The sequence below is a fragment of the Schistocerca gregaria genome, chromosome 1 (assembly GCF_023897955.1).
Source record: "Schistocerca gregaria isolate iqSchGreg1 chromosome 1, iqSchGreg1.2, whole genome shotgun sequence".
Taxonomy (NCBI): domain Eukaryota; kingdom Metazoa; phylum Arthropoda; class Insecta; order Orthoptera; family Acrididae; genus Schistocerca; species Schistocerca gregaria.
This window is the reverse complement of record NC_064920.1, coordinates 549244797-549264099: the sequence shown is the minus strand read 5'-3', so window position 1 is coordinate 549264099 and position 19303 is coordinate 549244797. Positions and strand designations below refer to the sequence as shown.

Here is a 19303-nt window from a genome sequence, read left to right as displayed (position 1 = left end):
GAAAAAGGCCAGTTTTATTATGCATAAAGTAAAATAGTAAGTGTGGTCAAATAAAACATCCACAGTGTAAGAAAGACTAAAGTGGCATAAAAAAGGAACAAATCAGGTTTTTAAAAGTGGCTGTTGGCAACAGCTATGTGAAAATGTCAATGCTGAAAAGAAGGAAACCCCCTGGATTAGCCAAAATTAATACGGAAACATGAGTAGTTGCGGAATCTGGAAAAAAGTAGGAAAACAATAGTAAAATTGGAAAAAACAAAAATTGTGTGAAAGAATTTAGTGATGGTAAAGTTAAAAAAAAAATTAAAGAAAATTTGGTGGCAAGTACAAATAAAAGACAATAAAAAGATATCAATAGTTCATTCTACAAAGATTCTTGGCATCATGGCAGATGGAAGTACTTATTTTGACAGAAGTAAGGTGGTGTATGACTTTATACCAATCTTCACTTGTTTCTGCTTGCTGCTGACATTAGCTTTTAATACTGTGTGCTAGTACAATGACATTTTTGTAGCTATACTGTTCGTGTGTTAACAACACCACGTGATAACGTACGGAAGCCATCCCCTTCCCACTATTTTAACCCGTGATATAGTTTTGTTTATTGTTTATGAGTACATAAACAAAACTATACTAATGAGTACATCCCCCCCCCCCCCCCCCCATGAACCATGGACCTTGCCCTTGGTGGGGAGGATTGCGTGCCGCAACGATACAGATAGTCATACCGTATGTGCAACCACAACAGAGGGGTATCTGTTGAGAGGCCAGACAAACGTGTTGTTCCTGAAGAGGGGCAGCAGCCTTTTCAGTAGTTGCAGGGGCAACAGTCTGGATGATTGACTGATCTGGCCTTGTAACACTCACCAAAACAGCTTTGCTGTTGCGGTACTGCGAACTGCTGAAAGCAAGGGGAAACTACAGCCGTAATTTTTCCCGAGGGCATGCAGCTTTACTGTATGGTTAAATGATGATGGCGTCCTCTTGGGTAAAATATTCTGGAGGTAAAATAGTCACCCATTCGGATCTCCAGGCGGGGACTACTCAGGAGGACGTTATTATCAGGAGAAACAAAACTGGTGTTCTATGAATCGGAGTGTGGAATGTCAGATCCCTTAATCAGGCCGGTAGGTTAGAAAATTTAAAAAGGGAAATGGATAGGTTAAAGTTAGACATAGTGGGAATTAGTGAAGTTCGATGGCAGGAGGAACAAGACTTTTGGTCAGGTGAATACATGGTTATAAATACAAAATCAAATTGGGGGTAATGCAGGAGTAGGTTTAGTAATGAATAAAAAATAGGAGTGTGGGTAAGCTACCACAAACAGCATAGTGAAGGCATTATTGTGGCCAAGATAGACACCAAGCCCACACCTACTACAGTAGTACAAGTTTATATGCCAACAAGCTCTGCAGATGACGAAGAAATTGATGAAATGTATGACGAGGTAAAAGAAATTATTCAGGTAGTGAAGGGAGACGAAAATTTAATAGTCATGGATGACTGGAATTGGAGAGTAGGAAAAGGGAGAGAAGGAAACATAGTTGGTGAATATGGATTGGGGGTAAGAAATGAAAGAGGAAGCCGTCTGGTAGAATTTTGCAAAGAGCATAACTTAATCATACCTAACACTTGGTTCAAGAATCATAAAAGAATGATGTATACATTGAAGAACCCTGGAGATACTAAGAGGTTTCACATAGATGATATAATGATGAAATCTTCTCGGGTTATCAGCCGAGTGGTGGCGTCGTCTTGTCGACGCCACCACTCGGCTGATAACCCGAGAAGATTTCATCAATGGAATACGCCGAGAAAGACTGCAATCGCATATAGATGATATAATGGTAAGACAGAGATTTAGGAACCAGGTTTTAAATTGTAAGACATTTCCAGGGGCAGATGTGGAATCTGACCACAATCTATTGGCTATGAACTGTAGATTAAAACTGAAGAAACTGCAAAAAGGTGGGAATTTAAGGAGATGGAACTTGGATAAACCGACTAAACCAGAGATTGTACAGAGTTTCAGGGAGAGCATAACAGAACAATTGACAAGAATGGGGGGAAAATACATTAGAAGAAGAAGAATGGGTAGCTTTGAGGGATGAAATAGTGAAGGCAGCAGAGGATCAAGTAGGTAAAAAGACAAAGGCTAGTATAAATCCTTGGGTAACAGAAGAGATACTGAATTTAATTGATGAAAGGAGAAAATATAAAAATGCAGTAAATGAAGCAGGCAAAAAGGAATACAAACGTCTCAAAAATGAGATCGACAGGAAGTGCAAAATGGCTAAGCAGGGATGGCTAGAGGACAAATGTAAGGATGTAGAGGCTTACTTCACGAGGAAAATTAGAGAGACCTTTGGAGAAGAGAGAACCACTTGCATGAATATCAAGAACTTCGATGGAAACCCAGTTCTAAGCAAAAAAGGGAAAGCAGAAAGTTGGAAGGAGTATATAGAGTGTCTATACAGGGGTGATGTTCTTAAGGACAATATTATGGCGAGATTCCCTCAGACTTCAAGAAGAATATAATAATTCCGATCCCAAAGAAGGCAGGTGTTGACAGATGTGAAAATCACCAAACTATTAGTTTGATGAGTCGCAGCTGCAAAATACTAACGCAAATTTTTTACAGGCAAATGGAAAAACTGGTAGAAGCTGACCTCGGGGAAGATCAGTTTGGATTCCGTAGAAATTTCAGAACACATGAGGCAATACTGACCCTACGACTTATCTTAGAAGAAAGATTAACGAAAGGCAATCCTACATTTCTAGCAATTGTAGACTTAGAGAAAGCATTTGACAATGTTGACTGGAATACTCTATTTCAAATTATGAAGGTGGCAGGGGTAAAATACAGGGAGTGAACGGCTATTTACAATTTGTACAGAAACCAGATGGCAGTTATAAGAGTCGAGGGATATGAAAGGGAAGCAGCGGTTGGGAAGGGAGTGAGAAAGGGTTGTAGCCTCTCCCCAATGCTGTTCAATCTGTATATTGAGCAACCAGTAAAGGAAACAAAAGAAAATTTTGGAGTAGGCATTAAAATCCATGGAGAAGAAATAAAAACTTTGAGGTTCGCTGATGACATTGTAATTCTGTCAGAGATAGCAAAGGACTTGGAAGAGCAGTTGAATGGAATGGACAGTGTCTTGAAATGAGGGTATAATATGAACATCAACAAAAGCAAAACGAGGATATTAAGTCAGGGAATACTAAGGGAATTAGACCAGGAATTGACACACTTAAAGTAGCAAAGGAGTTTTGCTATTTGTGGAGGAAAATAACTGACTATTGTTGAAGTAGAGAGGATATAAAATGGCAATGACAAGGAAAGCTTTACTGAAGAAGAGAAATTTAACACCGAGTATTGCTTTAAGTGTCAGGAAGTCGTTTCTGAAAGTATTTGTATGGAGTGTAGCCATGTATGGAAGTGAAACCTGGGCGATAGATAGTTTAGACAAGAAGATAATAGAAGCTTTCGAAGTGTGGTGCTACAGAAGAATGCTGAAGATTAGATGGGTAGATCACATAACAAATAAGGAGCTATTCGATAGAATTGGAGAGGAGTTTGTGGCACAACTTGACTAGAAGAAGGGATCGGTTGGTAGCACATGTTGTGATGCATCAAGGGATCACCAATTTAGTACTGGAGTACTGGAGTACTGGAGGGCATCGTGGAGGGTAAAAATCGTAGAGGGAGACCTAGAGATGAATACACTAAGCAGATTCGGAAGGATGTAGGCTGCGGTTGGTACTGGGAGATGAAGCAGCTTGCACAGGATAGAGCAGCATGGAGAGCTGCATCAAACCAGTCTCAGGACTGAAGACAACAACAACAACAACAACAACATGAGTACATAGAAGCACAGAGCTCAGTGTTGTCTGCTAATTCAGGTTGGCTGTGCCAAGAGAGCTGTAGATATCGAATGAAGTCATTCTACTTGGTCAAAACTACTGCTATCGTCAGCCTCCATGGCAGGAGTCTTAGGGCAGACAGTTAATAGGCATGCCATAAACCTTTCTGGAAGTTGTGATATCCTTGCATAACCTATGGTAACATGCAAGAAAAGCAGCCATTGGTAATTGAAGAAAAATACTAATAGATCTATAAAGACTAGGGGGTGGGGAGACGAAATGTGAAAAAATATTCCTCAACAGCAAATCTTTGGTAATAGCTGTGAGAGAAAATCGAGGAAGATCTATTTATCATTTCAGGGAGGGACCAGAACATATCTCCTGATCAAAAAAAGATGAAAACTTGTTAAGAGGTAAAGGTAAATATCTTTCAACTGTTGCTTAGAAACTTTTTTGGAACTCTCAGTGGAGGTGTTGAAAAACTGTTCCATGGACAATTAAAGATTGATTTACTGTAAAAGTTTTAACATTAGGTATATTTTGAAATCTGTTATTCATCAAGGACTGTGGAAGTTAATGTATTAATAAAAATTGTTTTAGGTACAAAATTTAGTTAAACAATATAATTATTGACATAAGAGAAGAAGGAAGGGACAGATATGTTTCAGGTTTTAAAGCCCTGTTGATGAAATAATTAGAGACAGAGCACAAGCTTGGATTGTAGAAGGCAGAGCAAGGAAATCAGCTGTGCTCTTTCAAAGGAACCAGCCTGGTATTCATTTTAGGTGGCTTAGGCAAATCGCAGAAAACCTAAATCTGTGGTACCAGATGAGGGACTTAAGAACAGGCTAAAAATTTCATTCCCAAACTGTGTGTGTCTTTGTCCGAATGAGATGTCAGGATGACAGTACATTTGTTCAATTAATTTCTTTATTCTGGCCCTCGGCCGTAGTTTACCATAAACAGTTTGGTGAAGGTATCCAGTTGCCTCTCATGCGAAACAATAGATGATGATGATGATGATGATGATGATGATGATTGGTTTGTGGGGCGCTCAACTGTGCAGTTGTCAGCACCTATACAAATTTCCAACCTTTCCTTAGTCCAGTTTCGCCACGCACATGAGTGATGATGAAATGTTGAGGACAACACAAACTCCCAGTCATCTCGAGGCAGGTGAAAATCTCTGACTCCACCAGGAACCGAACCCGGGGCAAAACAACAGACATCCGGCATTGCTGACATCGCAAAGAGTGGGACCAAGCATGGCATCACTCAAATACTGCTGTCAGTGATGTCTCCAGCTGCGACCACTGCAGCTTACAATGGCTGTTAACTTCCTCCAGTGAGTTGGCAGCTCCCTTGTGACTCAGGGCAGGCTGCCCTGCCTCACAGTCGAATAGGGACCCGGTACTGCATTTCAGGATGTTGCTGGAGGTGTCACAGGTTTGTAGTGTAGGGTGTGATAGTGGCATGCAGATCGTCTAGTACTTGAATATCTCAGTACTTATATGCTCCAGACTATTTTCGTTTAGGGCTCAAGGCACATACTGCAAACACCTCCGTGGTGACAAGTGAAGAAAGGCTTTCATCTTACCTCTAGCATATTGCAGTGTTGACTGTTGTTATACCGCGCCCAGTGGGCTCCACTTTGCAACACCAGTTGGTCGTGTTTTGCTTTGCAGTGCATAATACTCTAGCCCAACTGTGGCTGGCTCTGTTACAACTCACTTCCTCTCTTGCATATTTTTTTGACCGAATACTGTTAATACACTACAATACTATTTGCCTACCGCTATAGTTTGAGGATAAAAGAAAGAATAATGAAAGTGCGTAGTTTAAATAAAGTGTGTGTGTGTGTGTGTGTGTGTGTGTGTGTGTGTGTGTGTGTGTGTGTGTGTGTGAGAGAGAGAGAGAGAGAGAGAGAGAGAGAGAGAGAGAGAGAGAGAGAGAGAGGACAAAAATAATCAGAACGCAATATTCCGAAGGCAAAAAAAGTGTACATCTGCTCTCCACTCTTTCTTACAAAAAGCTAAGTAAGAGAGAGTGGAAAATGGAAAAGCTTTCTTATTGATCATCAGATGTTAGTATAGGAAAACATTGCCCCCTATGCGAAACAGAACTGACCCACAAATCTGCAGTCACCATGCTATTTTTAAAGGTGAAACAATGAGTGGTATGTCATCAGCTCATGGTCATGTGCAGCTTCATCCAGGAAAGTGTCTTCCCCTTCCCCTCCATCCTCTTGCTTGAGTGAAGAAAGTAAGTTAAACATTAACTGAAAGTTATACAAAAATTTTGTAGGCAAGTAATATTCAAATTTTTTATTTTCCCTTTGGTTTTGGCAGAGATGGTTGCAGACCTTTTGTAGAAGTGTACCAGGGAGAAGAGAGAGTTTTGTCTACATTGCAAGAATATGAGCGGATGCGGCTGTTTAACATCACTGAAGGCAAGGTAAGTACTTGTTTGCAGATAAAAAGTGATGCCTATTTATATGGGGTAACTGTATTGCTTATTTTGTGTATTACAAATCTCCTCTGGTCTAATTGCACTCTCTGAATCAAAATATGACACGTGTATGTATGAACGATGCTGCTGCAGTCCAAGTGTCAGGGCGCTGTTTTTCAGGTCACACTTCCCCTCAATGTCACTGTGCTGGGTGATATTACAGTTGTTGCGTATCATGCGAGGCATACTCTTGGAGGTGTGATGTCTCAAGGCCGTCCAACTGGAATTAAAATGGCACAGCTACAGTTCCATACTGGATTCATCGGAGAAGAAGAAACCAGCTTAAGATTTACAAAGTGAGTAGTGTGCAAATGTTTGGGCTATTAACTGTGTTTTTTTTTTTTTTTTAATAAATTTACTTTTCCAATTTTTTGTCTTTGTAATGAATAATTCACTGAAAAGCTACCTCGCTTGTATGAGGGTGTATCAAATGTGAAACAGAAATTTAAATCTGACAACAGTGGTAGTGGACATAAATGGGCATAGCCTTATAGGATATTGGTGATGACATCTGGAAGAGCATTGTAAATGTGATGGTGCAGTAAGTGTGATGTGACTTTCTCAAACCACCGTGTGTAAGCAAGAGGTCAACAAGTGTGTTGTGCAGCACATAATGATAAAGTTTCTCATGAAAGAAGGCACTATACCTGTGTAAAATTTTAAGCATCTCTCTGTGCAGTTTGTAGAATTAGCTCTTTAGAAGACTCAAGTATAGGAGTGGCTTCAAACATTTATGTCAGGTCGGGGAGACTATGGAAAACTTTGCCCATCAAAGATGGCCATGGACAAGAATCACACCAGATAATATTGATGCCATACAGGACCAGAAGATTGGCACATAAACTGCACTGCTAGCTTTTGGTTCAGTCAAAAGCCACATACCACAACATACAGTGCTGGCAACAAATCTCAAACATGGTTCTTCTGCACGACAGTGCATGACCATACTCTGCTTCATAAAAGAGGGAAAAACTGGAGGAAATTCATTTCGTAACTCTGGAGCATCATCCTTACAGTCCCATCCTGTGTGACTACCATATTTTTGGACTGCTGAAAGACCAACTTGGAGGACACTGGTTTGATGACAACAGAGTGGTAGAAGCATTCATGTAAGAATGGCTGTGCACATGTCCCTCTTCTTTCTTAGAAAATGGCATCAAAAGGTTGCCAGTTTGATGGGAAAATGTGTAGCAAAGCCAGGAGACTGTGTAGAAAAATGAAGTGGGTGTATTGTTTTTTTTTTTTTTCATTTTACTCAGTAAAGTTCATAAAAAACTATTCTAGTTCATATTTGATCCCCCTTGTACATTTGAATGAACGAAGCAAGTAGTTCGTGGCAGGAGAACACTTCCTTAATTGTCAACAGTTTTTTTTTAAGGGGGATGGGGAACCAGTTTAAATGCAAAGACATTTAGGAGAAACGTCTGATACACCTACTGTGTAACAATTTGAACACAGGAATATTGATTTAATTTTTATTTATTGATTACTTTAGGTTTGTTGCCAAATGGCAACATCATGCCCATGGCAACCTATTTTCCTGGGGACTCGCAATACTTTTATTTACATACATGTATAATCTACTTTATGGAAGACATAAATGAGCTTCTTGATTCAGCAATGAAAAAATTATATAAATAATTATATGTGGGTTTTCTTTTAGTTCTGCTCTTGGACTATTTGATGCCTCATATCACTCATTGGAAAACGCGCGCGCGCGCGCACACACACACACACACACACACACACACACACACACACACACACACACACGTGCAGGCATGTTGAAATTATTAGACTAAATGATTATTTTTATACTCTTAATTTTTCTGCTGTAAAAATAGGAGAGAAAAGTGTAATAGCTGATTTGTTTTGATGGTTTGATTGATGCCACGAAATTTCCCTTCCAAGCAACTAGCAGATCACTGAATTTTTCACAGTTAGTAACTTCTGTTATTTTCCCTCCAAATTGTGTTGGTGTTGGTTCTCTGTGTACATGCTTTGAAACTGTGTTTACAGTAATGTTTTGTGTTTCTGTGGTGTACTTCAACTTGTTATTTATTCTATCGGCTTCTTGCTGCATTACCAAGACATTCTATAGCCTGTGAACTTGCATGTTTTTAGCTATAGGAATAAATCATAGAGTTTCCAAAGAAAGTGAGGTTATGGGGAAGACAAAAGATGTTTTACCTCAGAAAGTTTCGGCACTAGTAACACTTTTTGCTGAGAATAATTATACACAGCAAGAAATTTCTGACAGAATGAGAATATCCCAGAAAACTGTCATCGGAATCTAACTTTCAGTGCAGAAAGGTGGTGAATACAAGCCAAACAGGAAAGCAAAATGTGGACATAAAAGAAAAATCAGTCCTAGAACAATGAGAAGACTTACAAACATGGCAACAATGAACTATAAATTTACTTCTACATACATAAGCCATCAGCTGAAAGGTTTTGGTGTTGAAGTTTCTCCTGTGACACATTTGAATTTTGGGACTGTTGAGATTTCCTACGCAACTATTTCCAACTTTTCTAGCTTTCAGCTTTGTACGCATGCTTCAGATATGCTTCAGTGATGAATCTGTATTCACTGTGATGGAAGAAAGCAGCCAGTGTGTTCATCACAGACCTGGAGAACAGTTCAAAGCTGGGTGTGTGCAGCATTGTGTGAAGCATCCATCTTCCATTATGGTCTGTAGTGTGATGTCAGTGAATGGTCCTGGCAGATTACACATTGTTGAAGGGAAAATGAGACAAGAACAATATAAGAAATTTTTGAAAAAGAACCTTTCCCTCAAATAAATGAGTTGTTTCCTAATAAAGATGACATTTATATGCACAATGGGGCACCTTGCCACAAAGCCAAAAGTGTTTTCAAGTACTTGGAAGAAAAGCAACTGAAAGTGCCTGGCTAGGGAATAGCCGTGATATGAACACAATTGAAAATTTATGGGGTATTGTGGAACAGAGGATAAGGAAATTTACAATAATCACCAAACAATATGTCATGGAGAAACTAGAGGAAATATGGTACCATGACAATGATATTAAAATGTCAAGTGAAAAGTTAATAAAAACTATGCCAAACAGGATAAAAATGTTAAAAACAAAGGCAATAATACAAAGTATTGAATGTACAAATATTGTCTGTACGTGGATGTAAATGTGTAATAAATGTAAAGTTTTGGAACAAATGTCTTTAGTGAAACATAAATGCCCACTGCATTTGACCAACTTCAGTGTGACGGTTTAATAGCATGCTGGAACCTAGCACCAACTTTTCATGCCTGTAATTGGCAAATGTCCTGTGCCGCCCAGCTGCCTGTCTCTTTCAGGCAGTACAGCATCTGTTCCTTTCTCCCTTTTTGCAGCATAGGAGCCCTCAGCAGAACTACTTGTAAATCCTTTTTGCTTTCTTGTCTCAATTTTCCTCTGGACCAGTAATCCTATACTTCTGGGCTTCTTGAACATGGCTGAGAGGTGAGTGTGATTTTCCACTGCATTTCACTAAATAATGCATTTGTTTTATTAAGAAACCAAGCATTCACTACTATTAGATCAAGTATATGAAAAATATTCTGTGTTACACTTTTTGGGAATGTATCTAGGTCCTGTATGAGGTTATGATGATGATGTTTGGTTTGTGGGGCACTCAACTGTGCGGTCATCAGCACCTGTACAAAGTCCCAGTTTTTACACAGTCCAATTTCTTTTTCATGGTCTAATCTAGCCACTGTTACTGATGATGATGATGATGATGATGATGATGAAGACGACACAAACACCAAGTCCCCGGGCAGAGAAAATCCCCAAACTGGCCGGGAATCAAAACCAAGAATCCATGATTCAGAGGCAGCAATGCTAGCCACTAGACCACATGCTGTGGACTCTTTGAAGTTGACATTGATTCCTCAGGATGTACAGCTCTCATGAATTGGTTATATTGTATGAGTACAATCACCGTGGGGTGAACCATCTACGAGGGGCGTTTGAAAAGTCCATGCAAAATCAGAGAGATGGCACCACCAATGCATATCGAGGTCTTGTTTAGTTAGTAGTGTCTTTGGAAAGAACATACACCAAGTTTCAGCCAAATTGGTCTATGTCTTTGTGTTTGACATTCGTGTGAATCAAGGAAGTCGAGTAATTGTCAAAAAATGAATGAAAAAGAATTTCGTGTGGTGATTAAACATTACTTTATGAAAAGCAAAATTCCTCTGGAGACTAAACTTGATAAACATTACGGTGACAATGCACCTTCGATTAGAACAGTTTACAAGTGGTTTCAAAATTTTTGGAGTGGCCGTATGGGCACAAGTGATGCTGAACATTCTGGACGGTTACAACTCCAGAAATCATTGATAAAATCCTTGATATGGTGATGGATGACAGAAGAGTTAATGTGTGTGAGACTGCCAGTGCTGTGGGCATCTTGAATGAATGGGTACATAATATTTTGCATAAACATTTGGACATGAGAAAGCTATCCGCAAGATGGGTTCCGCGGTTGCTCACGCTTGACCAAAAACGGAATGTGAGGTGTTGCAGTGACGGTTTGCAGCTGTTCAGGAATTATCCACTGGACTTTAAGCATCATTTTGTCACCGTGGATGAAACATGGATACATCACTATACTCCTGAGACCAAACAACAATCTAAACATTGGATTACCAAGGGAGAATCTACACCAAAAAAGTGAAGACCATTCCTTCGACCGGAAAGCTTATGGTGATTGTCTTTTGGGATTCGCAAGAGATAATCCTCATCAACTATCTGGAAAAGGGAAAACTATTACAGGTGCATATTATTCATTGTTATTGGACTGTTTCAGAACCGAGCTGCAAGAAAAATGCCGGTGATTGGGCCGCACGAATGTCCTTTTCCATCACGACACTGCACCAGCACACCCCTCAGCAGTTGTGGTCGGAAAATTAATTGAACTAGGATTCCAACTTGTTTCACAACACCCCCCCCCTCCCCCTATTTTCCAGACTTGGCTCCCCCAGACTACTGTTCGTTCCCCAATTTGAAGAAGTGGCTGTCAGGACAAAGATTTTATTTAAATGAAGAGGTGATTGCAGTAACTAATAGCTACTTTGCAGCCTTTGATAAAACTCCATCCGAATAGGTCTTGGATAACCCAACAGAACTGACCAGCTGCAATGTCTTCCTCAGTTATAGGCATCACTGGATGTGGATATGGAGGGGGGTGAAGTCGGCCAGTGTCAGTTTTCGTCACCGGAAGTTATTGAGTTTGCTACCCCAAAATTTCTGTGCATTGTCACAGATCTGTTGTCATTCCACTTTACAGCAGAATAACATATATTTTTGTGGTACTGTCTTTCATCTTTTGCAACCCTTCCAGATCTCTTCATCTTATTGACATAGTCAAATAAACATCCCTTTAGACAATTGGATCTGACAGTACTTGGGATCCAGTTGTAACTCAAAGCTATTCTACTATGTTTGCACTCTTAGTATTACAATAGTGAGTTTTAGTACACCATTTCTTTTGACATATGTATCAGGAAGATATTTATTTTGGCGGCTGCTACTACTACTACTACTACTACTACTACTACTAGTACTACCGGTAAATAGTTCAAAGTTGTATACTAAGAAAGTCACATCAGATAGTACAGACATTTTTTTAAAAGCCAATCTCTTTGGTTTATTTATTTTTAGTTTTTATTTTTTTATTGTATTCTTTCATTCAATGAAGCCATTTGAACAGTATACTCTGTTCATCACGGATTTGTTTCAAACAGGTAGGCTGTTGGATTCCTAGATAACGATGTCCAATATTTCGTTCCAAAAAGCACATGAAAATAGCTTTTTGGACAGCTTATGTGTGAGTGTGTATCTAGTATACCAGTCCATCTTGGCATGCATCACTTTCCAATATTACTTCCAATTGGTGAGATTTTAGGCTTTTTATTTAGCTTTGGAACATTCCTTTGCTCTGTGGTAACAATTATATTGCAATGAAATACCTAGTTTTCATCATTGTCATTTTCTTCTTCTTCTTCTTCTCCTTCTACTTCTTGTTCTTCTTCATTATCACCATCAGTCTCAGAAGCATCTATACTGGAAGTATTAGGTCCAGCACTCTTTTCCTCTTAGTCATTGCAAAAATGTCTTCACTGTCAGTGTCATCTAATTATGAATAACTATTTTCTCCCAGAACATTCCTAAGTGGTGCGTAACATCTGCCACCATAAAAACATGAAGCTGATAGATACATCAACAATATAAAGGTAATTATACTGAATCTGTCCACATTGGAAAAGGTTAGGTTAATGGCAGCAACATCATACTGTTGCCATATGGCATATGGCAACAAACTGAAAGTACTGATCAGTTTTTTTGTCATTTGCTTCCAGAAACATAAAAACATAATCATGTTGAACAATCAAGTTGCTGTCAGTTATTCACCTCTTTCATGCACAATATTTAGACTCAGTAACTCGTAGTCTCCTTCAAGAGACTAATTCCAGAGTATGGAATTAGTCCAATATTTATGCCTATGTTGTGCTAGGCACTCCATCTGCAGTCTGCACTGCATCAGGTGCTCTGTCCATAGTATGCACTGACCAGTAGCAGTGATTTTCTGAATGCTGTGCGCGTACTTTGTAGTTACTATCCATTGCCAGTCTTGCTGTATGAAGTTCCGAAAGATGTCCAGTTTGTGCTAGACATTTTATCTTACAGTTGTGATCATTTAAGCCCTCCTGTGATCTAGGACATTCTGTAACCATGATGTACCATTGTTCAACATGATTATGTTTTTATGTTTCTGGAACCAAATGATAAAAAAACTGATAAGTACTTTCAGTTTGTTGCCATATGCCATATGGCAACAGTATGATGTTGCTGCCATTAACCTAACCTTTTCCAATGTGGACAGGCATTCTGTCTGAAGTCTGTACCCACCAGGAGTGGTTGCAGTGTTATTTTCAGGCTGCCGGTGTTCAAATTACCGCTCGAGTCTTGATAGAATGTCCTCAGGTATTGGTTGTGATGTACAATTTCATGTGCATCCTTTGTTACATATACTGGGCTGTTTTCTCTAACTCCATCTTCAAACTTGTCCCCTTGTGTCTTGATGTTGCTTCCATTGCATCTTCAGAACGAGTGCCAGGCTTCAGGTAGAGCTCACCTGGAAACTGGTGTCATGGTTAATGAGATTGTCAGCGACCTTAATCTCAATAGATTCTTTGGTGACGCTGTCCCAGTATCTCAATGTTTGTTTTGGAATGTTGGTGTCATTATAATTCCTAGAATAACACAACGGAGACAACAAAAGATGCGAGGGGACAGATTGATTAGATTAGTACTTGTTCCATAGTCATGAATACGACACTTCGTAGTGATGTGGAACATGTCAGGAGGTGTAGTTAGAGAAAACAGCCCATTACATGTAACAAAGGATGCACATGAAATGATACCTCAGACAATACAGGGTTGCCACAAGTTTCCTCAAGTGAAATTCCCTGATATTTCCCTGATTTCCAAACAAGTTTTAGCATTTTTTCTGACAAATTTTGAAATCTCAAAAATATGTAAGTACTTCTGTATTTCTTCTCCATGTAAGTAAAAAATCTTAAGTACTTAACATCAACATCTTTTGTAATGAACTGTTTTGAGACGGAGAAATCAAGCCAAATGATGTGTGTTTCATTAAGACAACTGTCGTTATTTTACTTTAGTAAAATGAAACATATTTGGTGGCAAAAATACACATTTCCTTGAAGTCGTAAGACACTGTTTTCAGAAATCACCTTAGAAAGAAGTAGGCATCTTGAAAGCTTATAACACAGAGAAGAGTTGTGTAAACCAACACAATAGGCAATAAAATGTTGCTTCTACTGTGTTCGTTATTGTCGATTATTACCCACTGTTTTATGTCTATTATTTTACAGGTATTGTGTGTTTTTTCTTTCAAGAAATATATGAGTACATAGCATACAAACGGCCAGCGACCGCCACAATTTCCTTCTTCTTATCGTCTATACTTCGTAATATACAAACTACTTTCGAAGTGGCAAGCTGTACTACAGTACATGAAATGTACATAAAATGCTGCATCATACGATGTATTTGTAGTAAGACAGTCACAATTCCTGAAATCCATCCCCTGTGGCATCTGGCCTGCTAGGAATACTGCAGTCTGGGTCCATAGATAGACCACGAAAATCCGCCACATTATCACACACACACACACACACACACACACACACACACACACACAGACCCGGCCTGTGGACAAATCGGTGAGACTAGATTCTATTGGCAGGACCTGCACATTTGTGGGAAACGACAGACTTCAGAACATTAGACCCTATCCATTAGATACACCCACAGAAATGGCCTGTGGTTTCGGCCTGCTGCAAAAATCCACTTGTTTGGCCAGGTGTCACGGACACCATGTCAATGAGTTGAAACCATAGGGATCAATCCATGCAACAGATAATTTGTGCAAATACTCTGAGAATCAATACTTAAGAGGATAGGTAGCAACTCACCGTAAAGATGATTGATGAGCTGCAGACAGGCATATAGAAAAGATAATCACTCTCTCAGAACTACATTTTCGGCCCTAGCCTTTGTCAGAAAATGAGAGCGCACACACACATTCACACAATCACTCGGACAACTCATGGACACATGGATGCTGTCTCTGGCCACTGTGTTAACAACCTCTGAGAATCAGATTCAAACAAACCACACCTTCCCTCCCCTCCCCTCCTCTCATCAGCAGCTGCTAGCTAGCGGCATATAGTGGTGGCAGCACTGACTGCAAGCTGAGGGGAGTGGAAAGAAGGGATGAAGCAGTAGGAATGGGGTAGTAGGGAAGCAGTGCACATACTCAGCTGTACCCAGCTGGTCACGATGCATGACATCTCAGTAAACAAACCATTTCATCTACTGAGGAAAAAAAACGAGATTTTTCCAGTGTGGTTTTTTTTTTCCAAATTTCCCTGAGTTCCCTGGCATGTCTGAAATTCCCTGATTTCCAGAACTTGTGGCAACCCTGCAATAAACTAAATACCTGAAAACATTCTGCCAAGTCTCAAATGACAATTTGAACACTAGTGACCTGAAAATAATACTGCACCTGCTCCTGATGGGCATGGACCTTGGACAGAATGCCTGATATGGCAAGCCATAGCAACAGAAGGTCCTAGATCACAGGAGGGCTTAAATGATAGTCGGAAGATAAAATGTCTAGCACAACTTGGATATCATTCAGAACTTCACACAACAATATCGACAACAAATAATAACCATAAAGTATCTGCATAACGTTTGGAACAGCGGCAGCTAGAAAAAAAAAAAAAAATACAGTCACTGCTATTGGTCGGCGCATAGCACATGAAGTGGTGTGGACAGCAGATGGAGCACTAAGCACAACATAGGCAAATAAACACTGGACTCTTTCCACACTGGAATCAGTATCTGACAGCATCTGAAGAAGACTGCAAGTCACACAATTGAAATATTGTGCAAGAAAGATGTGAATAACCAGCAGAAACCCAATTGTTCAACATGACCACGCATTGTGAGGAAAGCCTGAAGATTTGCATTAAATGACACCACGTGGAAGAAATGTATTTGAATATTAGAAAACTGGATAAGCTTCGACAAAAGAAGGGGAGAACGTTCAGTTCTGTCTGTTTCCTGCTGTGATGCCAAGAACTGGATGAGGTCCCAGTATTTGCTAGAATTAAAACACATCAGTTCCAGAGCGGCCAACAGAATTAAACATTGCGCGAGGTTAGCATTGGTCAGGGAGAGAGTGCATGACATGCACCACTGACTTTTTGATGTAACATTCAGAGAGTTGCTGCCTCTAAACTTTTTTATAGCAAGCTCTCCACCCAGACAAGGCTGGCACCGAGTTGATGGCACCTCCTGGTTGCTAGCAGAGTGCATGAGGAAGGAATCAGGATCCTGTCAACTAGCCAAGTTTGAACGTCTTAACAACAACGTCCAGCAGAATGAGGTTGCTCATATGGCCGTCAACATGAGAAAGAAGGAATTCAATGCAACCACCCTGAAAGTACTGAGCAAGGGTCTTAATTTTGCAGTTATCCCCAAAAATATTCCTGTTGCAGACTTCGTCAGTGCAGTGGAGCAGATGGCTCTGAAACTTCCTACTAGTGAGACTAAAGTAGTCCAACTAGAGACATGTAGTGTGCTCACTAAAACCACACTACCCAAACCAAACATCTCTTTTGATGAGAGGTTGGCATTTAAACAATTCCATGAAGCTGACAGCATTGTGAGGGTACCAGCACAAAAGGGGAATGCTACTGTTGTCCTACAAAAGGCAGATTATGACAGTAAGGTGCGACAACTCGCGGATGAGCTGCCATACAGACCAGTAGAAACAGACTCCACAGAGATGATGAACAGGAAGACTGGGCTATTCTAAAGAAAACTGGCCTTCCAGAGAAGATCATTAAGCAGCTAAGGGCAAAAGCACAGTACAACCCAGACTTAATGGCATGCCTAAGGTACACAAGGAACGGGTGCCTCTAAATGCAATTGTCAGAAATGCTGGCACACCTTACTGCTCAACATCTGAAGTAGGTGCTCATGCCATATGTGGGGAAGTGTGCCCATCACATTTGCAACTCAAAGGATTTCCTACAATACCTCAAGCAGCGACAAGTGATGGACCTGACATAATGGTCAGCTTCAATGTCATCTCCCTGTTCATCTGCATATCACTAAAAGATTCACTTGATCTGATTGAATAAAAGTTCAACAGTGCCCTCTTAGACTTATTCAGGCACATATTGACCTCAATATACTTCCTATTTGGGTGCCTATTGTATGAGCAAACAGAAGTGGTGATAATGGACAGCCCCCTCTTACCAGTGGTGAGCAATTTCTTTATGGAGATATTTGGAGACGAGGCACCTACATCGGCCCCAGATCAGCTGAAATACATTTTTAGGTATCTGAGTGACGTCTTTGTTATATGGCCCCATGAGAGAGAAAAGCTTGATGTTTTCTTGGACCCGTAAACTCATGCCACCCTAACATTAAATTCACCATGGAACTGGAGAAGGATGGTCCACTCCCATTCTCAGATGTAAGAGTTAAGAGGAAGGCAGATGTCACTTTAGTGTCAGTGTGTACCACAAAGCCACTCACACTGACTTGTACCTGCAAGCCAGCATTTGTCACCATCCAGCACAGAAAATGGGTGTATTTGGAACTCTGGTTCACTGGGCACAAATTCTGTCATATCCTGATAATTTGCCAATTTATATAGAACACCTACAATCTGGGTTCTACAAAAATGGATACTCTTCTCGAGATGTTCGAAAGGCACTGCACACTGTTTCCCAGCGGAGGTTCCTGAAGACGAACAAGAAGAAATGGAGGAGGTTGCATATTTACCATATGTCAGGCAGATATCTGCCAAAATCAGCAGAATTCTCCTCAAAAATAACTTTAAGAGTGTGTTACAGCCACCCATGAAGATTAAAGCTCTGATAGGGAGTGTGGAGAATGACCTGGGTCTGGAGAAACCGGACATTTATCACATCATATTTGAATGTGGTATGGCTTACATTAGGAGATGATTAGGACATTAGACATCAGGTGTGAAGAACACCAAAGGCACTCCAGACTGAGAAAGTCTTCCAAGTCAGTGATTGTTGAGCATTGTTTAGTACTCAGTCATTCTATGAACTGCACAAATCAAAATAAATTTTGCATCACCCCGCTTCCCAGAACTCCTGAAGATAAACATTGGCTGTGGATATTGTATCACAGACACAGTCCCTTTGACTGTTCAGAGATGTCACTAAACCCACCCAAAGATGTAAACAACCATGCATGGGCAGCGCCTGTTTGACAGAGGGGGTCTGACAGCCGATCAGTTCCAGTCATTCCACCAGGAAGGCGGTACATGGCTTGCGTTGTCTGTAGTTCAGCCATGCCTAGACGGTCAATACCACAGTTTGATCGCATCCGCATTGTTACTTAGTGCCAGGAAGGGCTCTTAACAAGGGAAGTGTCCAGGCGTCTCAGAATGAACCAAAGAGATGTTGTTCGGATGTGGAGGAGATACAGAGAGACAGGAACTGTCAATGACATGCCTCGCTCAGGCCACTGAAGGCTTACTATTGCAGTGGATGACCGCTACCTATGGATTATGGCTCGGACAAACCCTGACAGCAACGCCACAATGTTGAACAATGCTTTTTGTGCAGCCACAGGACGTCGTGTTATGACTCAAACTGTTCGCAGCAGCCTGCATGATGCGCAGCTTCACTCCCAACATCCATGGCGAGGTCCATCTTTGCAACCACAACACAATGAAGCTTGGTACAGATGCGCCTGCCGATTGGACCACTCAGGACTGGCATCACATTCTCTTCACCGATGAGTGTCACATATGCCTTCGACCAGACATCATTGGTGATGTGTTTGGAGGCAACCTAGTCAGGCTGAACGCCTTAGACACAGTGTCCTGCAAGTGCAGCAAAAAGGTTGTTCCCTGCTGTTAAGAGGTGGCATTACGTGGGGCCAACGTACTCCGCTGGTAGCCATGGAAGGCACCATAACGGCTGTACGATACGTGAAAGCCATCCTCCAACTGATAGTGCAACCATATTGGCAGCATGCTGGCGATGCATTCGTCTTGATGCACGAGAATTTGTCTCCCCATCACGTACATCCTGTGAATGACTTCCTTTGGGATAATGACATCGCTTGACTAGAGCGGCCAACATCTTCTCCAGACATGAACCCTATCATATATGCCTGGAATAGATTAAAAAGGGCTGTTTATGGAGGAAGTGACCCTTCAACCACTCTGAGGGATCTATGCCATTGAGGAGTGGGACAATCTGGACCAATAGTACCTTGATGAACTTGTGGATTGTGTGCCACGATGAATACAGGCATG

General features: G+C 40.7%; 1 protein-coding gene across 3 annotated transcripts in view; it reads left to right on the top strand.

Moving 5' to 3' along the window:
• The window catches only part of LOC126356011 (cyclin-G-associated kinase), a 250440-nt gene that overhangs the window by 125035 nt on the left and 106102 nt on the right, over positions 1–19303 (top strand). For all 3 annotated transcript variants that reach the window (XM_050006662.1, XM_050006670.1, XM_050006677.1), the window contains 2 exons: positions 6213–6318; positions 6493–6668. In XM_050006662.1, the coding sequence (XP_049862619.1) occupies positions 6213–6318; positions 6493–6668 (282 nt within the window). The remainder of the gene's footprint in view (positions 1–6212; positions 6319–6492; positions 6669–19303) is intronic.